We start from the raw sequence: 12,415 nt of genomic DNA on the forward strand, positions 1-12,415 counted from the left end.
CATACCCGTGGCATGGCAGCAGCTGTGTCCTCTGCTTAGGTATGGAGGGATTGGCTACCCAGGTGATGCTCATTGAGTTTCTTTGGTATTTAATCTCTTATCTTCCAGAATTTTCTATCTTTTTTCGGGCTCAAGTTTGAAGTCTGGGTCATTCTGAGTTCTGATCTTTAGCAGGGACTCTCTTACTACTCTCAAAATATTTAGATAAATAAATGGATGGCAAATGCAAAATGAATTGACAAGTTTGGGTGTGGACAATAGAGGCAGAAATTGGCTGGTGAAGAAATATTGCTGAGGAGAGCCAGGACTTTAGGGAGTCTGGCTTAGGCAAAAGAGAAAGTGTCAAGAGAGATCAAGGCAATGGACAAGTATATAGAGGTTATGTTTCACATGGTATCTCCTCTACTCCTTTTACTTTTAGAACATGGAGTTTGAACTTGATCTTGTAGCAGAAAGTATCTGAGCTGAAGGACACTAGACTAGAGCCAGGGCTTGGATATGCCCAGAGCTAAGACCAATACATCTTATTCTAGATGACAGCTGATGATGATCTGTGAGCCCATAATCTGACTGTGGCATAGAGGAGAGGCCTGATATTGAACACTTTTTTTTGCTAGTGGTTATTTAATAATTTAGAGTACATTAGTGTAGATATTTACAAAGTTATACATCAGAACACTGCCACTAATGCTGGAGACTATATTTTGATTTGTATGTATTATTAGACCTGTTTGGTGATTCTTTGGACCTTTCCACATAGTTTCAGTGTTCTTCTTAACATAGTATTGTCAGGGGCATAGGACATTTTCATGGTTATTGACTTCCCTTTAGAAAGCAGAAGAGGAAGTTGAAAGGTTATCTTTAGGTTTAAGCCAGATTAATGGGAGGGGTCTATTCCAGAAGAAATAGTACACTGGGGGCTATCAAATAACAGTCTACCACAAAGGTGCTTCCATATTTTCCTCTGGAGCTCAAAGAAAGCTTCTGGGCATGTGGGAGGTGACAGAGGACATTGGAGTAGGTGAGAACACTCAAAGAAAACTGGTAGAATGGGTTAAACAACAATAACAAAAAACCTACAGATGGAAATCCTAGGAACTTTGATTTTCAAAATCAGAGGATGACCAGAAAATAAAAAGACAAAACAAACCAAGAATATAGGCTAATCTCAGAAGTGGAGGAGAAACATGGATATACAGTTATAACAGATTCTAATCAACACTATGATAATTCTCAACAATATCAAATAAGAACTGAGAAGTCTCCATGAGATTTTGTGATTTTAGTTAGCAGGAGCTGTTGCAACGCAGTGTTAAAGGTAGAAGGCAAATTATAGAACACTGAAGGGAGCAAGCAGATAAAGTCAGATTTTTATGTTAATTTATGTAATTGCATTCACTAGTATTATATGAATATTTGCTATCTGCCTATAGTTTTTAAAACTGTAGTAATTAATTGGAAACAGAGTACTATGCATAATTTTATCCTGGATTTTCTTTGAATTTCCAAGTAAATTAGATTCTGAAACATTTGAATTTTCTTCTGTTTTCAAGGCATATTAAAGAGGATGTTGCACATTTTAATGGCTATAGCCTCATGACAAATTTATTTTTGCAAAAATTGAAATAATGTAATTCATTGTGAATACATCTTAACAACTTCAAAGTTAAGCAGAAGAATATTTCACTTCATGAAGGTACTTTCTTTTAAACAGTTTGAGTTTTATTGACATGCAATAAACTGCACATATTTAAAGAGTACAGCTTGATGTTTTAAGATATGTGTATACCCATGAAATCATCACCCTAATGAACATATCCTTTACTTTTAAGAGTTTCCTGTTGCAGTCTTAACATCTCCTGTTTTCTTCCCCAGGAGACCACTGGTCTGCTTTTTGACACTATACGTTTGTCATTTTCCAGGATTTCAAATAAATGTATGATTCATGCTGCATATATATATACATATATATATATATATATATATGTGTGTGTGTATGTATATATATGCATATATGTGTGTGTGTGTGTATATATATATATATATATATATATATATATATATATATATATTCTTCCTTTTTACTCAGTATAACTATTTTGGGATTCAACTTTGCTACATGTAATGATAGTTCTTTTTATTGCTGAATGGAATTTTGTTATATGGATATACTACACTTTACCCATTCACCTGTTGATAGACATTTGATTTATTTCTAGTTTTTGGCTATTGGAATTAAAACTGTTAAGAGCATTTGTGTATCACTGTGTATATGGATATATGCTTCATGAAGGTATTCCTAAAATATAAATCTTTCACAATATAAAACTATATACAAATATAGAAATATTAAGATTCCTTAACTTATAAAGGTATAGAGCAGAGCAGCTATAAAGGTATAGAACAAAATCCAAGTTTCTTTGGTATTTTGTTATAAGGTTATTATGTGTATAGTAGCATCATCTAAATTTTTTAGATTTGCTTTTCTCCCCTTCTGCTATCCACAGACACAATTCCCTATGTCTATTATAAAACCTTTCTGTGTCTGAGAAGCTGCCTCCTGTTCCGGATCCTTCTGTGCCTTACTCTGTCCTCATTCACTTTTTCTGAGTCTAGCTCCATTTGCTTAAGAGTTCTTGTGTGGCTGTTGTATAGCCTCATTACCCATTATGACTTCTGTGCCCTCAGACCTCTGGAAACCAGTGGGAACCAGTTGCCTGTTTGGGTCACCTGTGCTGGCATCTTTGGCACCAACCTTTCACTGGCCCCTCACTGCACCCTCTTAACGCTGCTAGTTAGGCATTTGCTGTCTGATGACTGCCCCCTAAGCGTACCTTCCTCTTTATCACAAATCCTACACTCTGCATCTGGCTCATGTCTGGAGTCTTCTTTCTGTGCCATTTGAGCCAATCCAAATTCCAGGCTGTGGCCTGATATGCTCACTTACTTTTGGACACCTGACTACTCTCAACTCTTGGAGGACTCCAGCATATAGAAATGCCTCTGTTTTCAACAGGCGTTGTTCCAAAGGATCATTCATAAGTCCACATGCTCCTTCAAGTAAATGACACCAGATGTGCTACTGCTATTGCCATTGCTGGTGGCAGAGCTGACACAGTGTTGTTTTTTTTTGCCTAGTTTGGTCATATTTAGGGAAGGTCTCATGTTAAAATCTTAAGTAGAAGATCTATTTGTTATGTGTTTGCGGTTTGTTCCTCTCCCTTACGTCCTTCAGCCTCACTGACCTTTCTGTTTATCCAATATATTCATCTCATTCCCTCCTTAGAACCCTTACATTTGTTGTGTCTTAGAACACACTTCTACAAGTCTTTGGATAGCTGGCTTCTACCTTCATTCACACCTCAGGTGAACTGTGATTACTTTAGGAGGTTGGCCTTGACCATGCTACACTCAGCCCATCAGTCAATCACTGTCTTACTCTATTGCATTTTCTTTGTAGAGCTTAGCATTCACTGAATTTGTTTTGTTCATTTACTCTTTGTTAATTGACCTCCTCCCCTGCACACACCCACATAAGTTCCATTAGCGCAGGGAGTAAGGAGCTTGAAGGACAGAACAGTTCTTGTATTGAGCAAAAGAGTTGTTGAATAAATACTTGTGTCAATGAATGCATAGAGTACCTCTAACTGCCTGTTGAAATCCTATTTGTCTTTGGATGTCCCACTCAAATGCTCTTTCAAGAACCTCTCCAACCAGACGATTTTCTTTCTTTCACAGCACTTTTTATTCTCTGTTTCTCGGATTACGCTTTCATGTCTCCATTCTTAGATTAACGTGTAGTGGATACAGGGATCATATTGATTTATTTTAATATACATCTCAGACTTAAGGACACAGCAAATGATGAGATGTTCATTGAAATGATGAATAAATACAATCAACTATATTATAAGACTGCTGACCATTTTATTCTTTTCTTATTATGAAATATTTAAAGCATACTGAAAATAAACAATATTATTATAAATAATATCTATGTACCTATCACTTGCTTTTAAAAAATAATATTAAAAACATATTTGAAATCCCTTTTGTGGCCATCTGCAATACTGTGATTTATAAGAAATACGTATTTGGTTATATGAATGATCAAAAATGTCTTTCTCATATATATTTGACATATATTTCTCAAATGTATTTAGTCTTCCTATAAGATTTTTGGTTTAGTTTCCAAAACCCTTGGAATTTCCTAAGGGTTGAGAGTCTTTGTTATGTTAATACAAGTTAATGGTAGTGTCTTTGTTATGTTAGTGAGGTGAATTTTGAACCCTAAGGATGGGGGCTGGTCTCCAGTGGAGCCGACCCCAGGATGCTGGAGTGGAATGTTTAGCCCTACCCTCTAACCTCCTCCTGGGAGGGGAGAAGGGCTGGAGGGTGAGGTCCATTGCCAATGGCCAATGATTTGGTCAATTATGTCTATGTAACAAAGTCTCTGTAAAAACCCTAAGCGTTAGAGTTCAGATAGCTCCCTGGTAGTAATCAGGTAAAGATTTAGGGAGAATGGTGCACTCTAAGAGGGCATGGAAGCTTCACACCCTTTTCTCATATCTTGTCCTATGCGTCACTTCCATCTGGTTGTTCCTGAGTTATATCCTTTTATAATAAACCAGTAATCTGGTAAGTAAAAATGTTTCTCGGAGTTCTGTGTACCTCTCTAGCAAATTAATCAGACCTAAAGAAGAAGTCATGGGAACCTCAGTCAGAAGTACAGGTGACAACCTGGGCTTGTGACTGGCATCTTAAGTGGGGAGGAAAGGACAGTCTTGTAGGACTATACCCTTAATTTGTGGAATCTGATGCTATCTCTGGGTAGATAGTGGCAGAACCGAGTTGAATTCTCATATATCCTGGGGTCCAAAATTGCTTGGTGGTGTGGGAATCCTCCTCAACCCCGGGTTGAAATGGGGTCCAGGAACCTAAAGACCATTCTGCAGGCCCTTTTCCCCCTTTCTTTCCTGAAGCAATCATGATTCTGAATTTGGTGTTTATCATTCCTATATGTTTGTGATTGTATGTGCACTTTACCACTACTATCTGTCTGGGTATGTGTGTGCATGTGGGAGTGTCCGTTTCTGCTTATTTTTAAGTAGTTTATGGTAAGGGTCATTCTACACCTTGTCTACTTGTCAACAAGTCTACTTGCTCCCTCAACATTATATTTTTCAGATTATCCTTGTTGATATATATAGTATAAGATCTAGTGGTAAGCTCGTTCATGTCAATTGCTATGTAGTATTCCTTTATATTAACTATTTTACAGTTTCTTTGTCCACTATCTTGGTGAAAGGCATTTAGTTTTCCCTTTTCACTCTTAAAAACAATACTGCAGCAAACATTCTTGAACCAATTTTTTTTCTTGACACCCTAGGGAGTTACTCTAGATTATTGGGAAGTAGAACTTTTGGGTCAGAGACTGAAAATATTGCATCATTGTGGTTAAAAGCAAGGCCCTGGAGTCAGGCTGCCTGGGTTCGAATCCTGACTCTGCCACTTGCTAGCTTTCCCAAGAAGCAGTGAGCACCAGCTATTTACAGCCCTTATGAGCATGCATACCCTACCTCTACCCCTGGCATCATGCAGTCAGCTTGGCTTAGGTCCCTTTGGCTCTGGTGGGTCCTGCTAGAGCCAATTCCCAGCTGCCACTGCCTGCCCCTGGAGCCAGAACCCAGCAGGACTGTGGCTTCACATGCGATCACTGCTTTGCATTTCTGTACCATTTCTGATCCATGAAGAGATTTATTTTCAAGCCTGGAGATATTTTTTAGTTTTCTCTTTTAATATTTTATTTATCATTGCTGTGTGTTTGGAGCCGAGGGAGTACATCAAAGCATGAACTTATTGTGTCACCTTAACCAGAAGTTGATAATACCTCTACAGCCTTTTAAAACAAGCACACATCTTAGAATCATCTGATCATAGATCTTTGGAGCTGGAAGGGATTTTAGAGATAATGAAGGCCAATAACCTTATTTTATAGGTGAGGGAATTGGGGTCTCGAGAAATTAAGTGATTTACCGATGTCATAGATCTAGTTAATGGTGCACGGCAGGGCCAGAACCAAAGCCTACGGGTTCCCTCACTAGTCCTTTTACCACTACGTCCACTATTACAGTTTTCTCTATAAGCTATATTTGCATGTAAGATTTTATTTTTAACAGACTCAAAAAATAAAGGAGGATCTCAACAATTAGAACAATGACAGGCCACATTTTTAAACTGATCTAAGATGTTTTCTCTCAAAAAAAAATTGGGATAAGAGTAAGAGTCTAGTATTCACTGCATTGAGCTGAATGTATTTTCGTTGGAAGGCACGATGCCTTTTGACTCTGTAGATTTCTGCTGCATTTGGTTTCCTTGACTCCCTGAAACTTATTAGGATGGGCCCATCAATAATGGTGCCGATACTTCCAGCCTCCTCCAGCACTGGGTCTGAAAATGAACTGTGATGAATGGATATGGCCAGCATTTACGGTGATAGCCTATATTTCTGCTGTCATGTAGAAATGGCAGGTAGTTTAATTTAGAAAAAAAAATTACTGAGAAAGAGCAAATATTCCTTTTCATTAGGATTTCTGGACTTTTTTAGGATATGAATTTAGAATCCAGTATGTTTGTTAAAGCCTTTGGAATTGTTTTATTCTATTTCTAGATCTTTTAGCTGTGCCTAAGCACCCGTACGCTGCTATGGAGAACTGGGGACTAAGTATTTTTGTGGAACAAAGAATACTGCTGGATCCCAGTGTTTCATCTATTTCTTATTTACTGGATGTCACCATGGTCATTGTTCATGAGATATGTCACCAGGTATGAGAAAAAGGATCAGGTGTAAGTATAATTGGAAACTATTGAGAATGCAGAACGATTTTTAGATACTTAGATGAGGAGCTAAATTATTTTCCTCCCAATTAAGTTTTAATTATATAGAGAGCACTGTGTAGTTGTTTTTGGATGGTATGCCATTTTTCTCAGATGACAGCACAAACCAAAGAAAACACACTGATCGTATTGAATAAACAACTGTCCTTCAGTTTAGTTGAGGAGTGAGATAGCACTGCCACCCAGAAGCCTCTTTGGAGACCCTACCCAGTCACGATTCCTTGTCAACCTTGCTTTATTTTCTTGTGATTATTGGTGTGTATACATGGTAAGTGCAGTAGTGGCAGTGATTTATTGCATTGCTGCAAGATGCAGCTGAGTTTTGTGTACGCGTCAAAATTTGCTTTTGCTGAAATCAATTTGTTATTCCCTTTTTCCCATCACACAGACACTTAGGAAGTCTTTCACTAACTCAGCCATAGACTCTTTGTTCTCGAATGATTGATATTTTTTTGTCTTGGCATGTTTAGAAATTCATATGTAAATTAGCCAACTTTGTAGTGGAGCTGAGATAAAATTAATTTCATTTTGATTTTATGCACTTTCTTACAACGAGGGGAAGGTATTACAGGGATTTTGCAATGCTTATTTGAATCTTGATTCTAGTAAAAAAAAAAAAAACAAATTGGAAATAAATGTTCATGCTAATAGAAAGCAATACCTGTCCTGGTAACTATAGATAGTTTTAAGTTAAAACACTAGAAATCTCATTGTGATACTGTATGGCTTCAATTTGTTATAACCTAAAATACTTTTAAAAAGCTTGGAAAACTTAAGAAGGAACTATGTGGAAAATGCTGTCAGCAGAAGAAAGTGAACTTCTAAATGCTAATATGTGAACAATGACTTCATGATAAATTGGTCCAGACCATAGGACCATTTACCTCAATGCCAGCCTTTTGCAAATGAACCTGTAAGATGTTTGTACCTGTCACGTTGCCCAGGTTGGGCATGTGTTCCTTGCCTCAGAGATTTAAGGGGATCCATTGCACCGATAATCGGGGTTCCTCAACTGTGCTAAAGAGAATGGTTTCCAGTGAAATATAATTCTTGGAGGCATAAGGGGTTTCCTTTTTGCACATTCCTAGAAAAAATTACTTATATAGTTCTGTTGAAATAAGAGCACATTGATGATGTTATCTTTGTTCCTAGAATTGGATTTCATTTATCCACATTCTGAGTTACTTTCTTGTTATAGCTTAGTAGCGCCAGGCTATTTACATGAGGAAATGGACCAGAAGCCAGGAGAAACACAGAATTTCCACTATCATTACCAAATTATTTTCTACACTACCCTCTCTCCCCACCTATGTATTGTCACAATTCTTAAAACAGGCTTTCAATTTAGAGGAGAAATCTGCATTTTGATCAAGAATAAAAATTACTTTATGGTCATCAGTTTATTCAATGTTATCTCTTATTTGTATTTCAATTAGAGATCCTCTTGAGTGACTGACACTTTATTATAATATTGAAACATTCAGTCACGAAGCTCTTTACTGGAGCTCCTCAAGCTGTACCCGATCTGATACCGTCTGCCTCCTCCTTCCGTTTCTTAAATATCTCATTCCCACTTAGGGTCTTCATACTAAGTGTTGCTTACGCTTCTTCCCGAGGTTTTCTCGAGACTGGCTCATTCTTATCATTAAAATCTGAGCTCAAATGTCACCGGCTTGGAGAGAATATTTCTGCTTTTACAATCTAAAGTGGCTTCTCCCTGATTGCTATCACTTTATTAGGATCTGAAACTGTGTTGTTCATTTGCTTGTATATTTTTTATTTTGTGTCTTACCTCATCCCCCCTGCCTCTACAATAAAGCACCAGCTGCATGAGAAGGGACTTTTCTGATTTTTCATCATTCAATCCAGAGTCTTTAGGATAGTTCTGGGCATGTAACGTTTTTGGTTCTGTTCTTAAGGAAAAAAAAAAAAAAAAAGAATTTCTTTAACTTTTTGCTGACCTAAGCAAGGATTTCAGACTGACACATCACGATGTAACCAAAACAACAATTAAAAATGACAACACTATTTTTCATGACGGGATCTTAGAGATTTTTCTGGTCTGAGCCCTTTATATCATAAGATCGTGGAGAGTGAAGTGTGAAGCATCATGAAAGACCTTAGCTCCTTCAATCAACCAGTGTCTTCTCTGAGTTGCCTATGCTACGGGAAGGCAATGCTTCAATACCTTCTGTGCTGAGTCACTCACTGCTTAAGGCAATACATTCTGTCTTTGGCCATCTCATTCAGTTAGAGGGTCTCCTGTATTTTCAGCAGACATCTACCAACCCGGATTTCCATCCATTAGTCCTAATGTCCTCGTAGGGCCACAGGATACAAGTCATTTCTTCTTCTACATGCTAGGCCTTCAAATATTTGAAAATAACAGTCATCAGTTTTTTCTCCTGAGTTCTTTCTTCTCCAGTTTAAATATTCTTTTTGTATTCTTTAATCCTTATATTTTTTGTTCTTCCATTAATGAATTTATAAAAAAACTAATGTCACCCAAGCAGTTGAATAAATCAATAACTACTCTTGCCAAAATACATTTTAAGATTGTAAGATCAATCGGGGAATGAATTCCAGTTATGGTAATCATAGTTTAATACACTTAATTTTAGGTAAAATAATTCTGGGATAAATTTGATTTTATACGATGCTCATTCATTTTTCAATTCCAGTGGTTTGGTGACCTCGTGACTCCTGTGTGGTGGGAAGATGTGTGGCTGAAGGAAGGTTTTGCTCACTACTTTGAATTTGTTGGTACGGACTACCTCTACCCTGGCTGGAACATGGTATGTGCATTTTTCTTTAGTTGTTTGGAATTCCTAGTGAAAGGTTGATCTGTTGTTACATTGGGCCTATATTATCATTGGGGTAATTGAAAATACCATCTGAAAATCGAACGTCCACTAAAGAAAAAGTGACCAAAATTTAAATTTAAATTTAAATTAAATTTGAAGTATTCCAAAAGAGTTCTGTTTTACTTATTAGAACTGAATAGAGTCTGACTGGTTATGTCTCACTGAACTGTGAGATCGGACCGGAGCCGAAGTCGGATGCTCAACTGACTGAGCCACCCGGGCGCCCCTACAGCTTTTCTTATTAGACATCTTTTAGATTGTTGCATTTGATAACAAAGGAAAATTATCCTTTAATATTAAGAAGGTAACAATAATTAACATGTAGTATTTTAAGTATATAGAATATTTCAATACATAGAAAAATGAGACCTTACTATTTCTTCATTGTGACAAAAGCTTAGCTAAAATAATTGCTTATTTATTTGCTTATTTACAAAATGCATTATGGTTATTTAAGATATAATACTTAAGATTAAATGACTTGCTAAGTCACTTGCTTCATTAACTTCATGAAGGGTTATGCACATTACACCTGTACTCTAAGAATATACCCATATGTCTGAACCTGAAGTAGGATTTGTTGTCCCTTAAATAGTAATGTTTCCAGAACATCCTAAAAGAAAAAGTGGAGGGAAGGTGTGGTTTTTATATATATTTTAATATAAGGTTTTCATTCTGTATATGTTTTTATTAATCAGTAAGTGGCTATCTTATTTTTAAATGAAACCCAGGGTTTATGTTGTTTTGGAACTTGAATTTTAAATTTAGTTTAGGTGATACTGTGTAAAAGTTGCAAAGGACTAACATTCATTAACTTCCAGAAGCTCATATTTCACCCGTGATGCAGCATTGGTGATAACACATATTTATTTGACACTGCTCTTTTTTGATGTTTAAATTATTAATAATAAGTGATTGTCTAATTATCTGCCATAAGTATGATTTGAGGAGTATTTAAACCATGATGAAATATGAAGATGTCTATAAGTCTTTATATAACTTCTCTACCATAAATTTAATCAACTTCTGCCGAGTTAAAAAAAATCACATTATCTCCCAGAGGAAATGTGATAATAGTAATACCATATCGATATGTTTTAATTATGTTCATGCAGTTTTGACCTTATTTTATAAAAGCAACATGGTTCATTTGATTAAATAATTAGATAATTTTACTTAGCCTTCTGTATCTAGGTATGTATGCATATATGATACAATTTTAAGAATCTTACTTGAATGGTTTTATCATGACATTGAAAAAATTGAAAATGCTTTTAAAGGACTTTGTAGAAAAAGAATTATTTATTCTTTTAACAAATGTGATACTTTGAAATTGAAATGTTTAAGGATTTTGAAAATACTCCCAAAATAGCCCTAAAATATCTTGATTTTTAGTTGAGTTTCAATCAACTTTGTTTAAAATTTTCATTTAATTTTTATTATGCTGTGGATTGTTACTGATTTATAATTTCATTATGTTTCAATATTTAAAAAATGACCTCATTACAAGTGACATGCTACTCATATAGGTAAGCTTTCTTTTTTTAAAATTCATTCAGCTATCTATCATAAAATCCCTTCTATTCATCACTATGAAAAATGCATCTTGGATTAAAAAGTAATCAACAGAATTATACATGGGCCGAAACCTGACAGCTTTTGATGGCTTTAGCATGGCAATATATCCCAAGTTTCAATGTCTTTATACTGGATTTTGTCTTTGAGTAATTTTTTTTTGTATTCTTTCATCATTTTTATCAGTTAAGTTATAAATGTAGGCCTTCTAGAGAACATATTTATAAGAGGTATTGAAAATGAGTATCAGGTATAAATAACCCATCTGGGACTTTGTCCTTAATAGAATATAGACCATGAACTAGAAGTATAAAAACTTGGGGTGGTAAGATACAAGATTTTATTTCTTATAAATCCATATTTTATAATTAAGAGACGGGAATTAGGGGCGCATGGGTGGCTTAGTGGGTTAAACATCCGTCTTTGGCTCAGGTCATGATCTCACAGCTCCTGAGTTCGAGCTCCGCATCAGGGTGTGTGTTGATAGCTCAGAGCCCAGAGCCTGCTTTAGATTCTGTGTCTCCCTCTCTCTCTGCCCCTCCCCTGCTCACGCTCTGTCTCTCTCTCTCTCAAAAAATAAATAAACATTAAAAAAAATTAAAAAACATTAAAAAAAGAGACAGGTATTAATGATGACATAAATACAGTGATATAGAAGGCTCACCTTATTAAACTAAGAAATGAAAGAATAAACTCCATTACAATTAATTGGGCAAAAGGGAGGAGGAACGGGTCTTATTATAATGTCTCTTTATTATTCAGATTGTAAAGATTATAAATACTTTCTGATCTTTAATTGCTTTTGCTATTTAGTAGCTTTATTTAGTTTGTAGAGTATCTCAAAATCCCAATTCAAAAAGCCTATAAGAAACTACAAATAAATTCCTCCTCCATATATCATTAATATCTTCTTTGAAAACAAAATTTTAAGAATAAATTAGCCGCATAGATAAAAGGATATTAAGTGACTTAAAGGCTGTGCCAGCACTATTTTTCATAATGGCATCAGCAAGATTGGAAGAAATACTAGAAAGAAAAAGAGTGACGGCTGTGTCAGCAGTAACTCATACTATTGTGAT

The 12,415-nt window shown here is 35.9% G+C and overlaps 1 protein-coding gene across 1 annotated transcript in view; it reads left to right on the forward strand.

Moving 5' to 3' along the window:
• Positions 1–12,415, forward strand: part of TRHDE (thyrotropin releasing hormone degrading enzyme) — a 383,274-nt gene that overhangs the window by 196,466 nt on the left and 174,393 nt on the right. Inside the window, exons 4-5 of the mRNA XM_049625985.1 lie at positions 6,671–6,825; positions 9,579–9,692. Of these exons, the coding sequence (XP_049481942.1) occupies positions 6,671–6,825; positions 9,579–9,692 (269 nt within the window). The remainder of the gene's footprint in view (positions 1–6,670; positions 6,826–9,578; positions 9,693–12,415) is intronic.

Source organism: Panthera uncia, chromosome B4, assembly GCF_023721935.1.
Source record: "Panthera uncia isolate 11264 chromosome B4, Puncia_PCG_1.0, whole genome shotgun sequence".
Taxonomy (NCBI): Eukaryota; Metazoa; Chordata; class Mammalia; order Carnivora; family Felidae; genus Panthera; species Panthera uncia.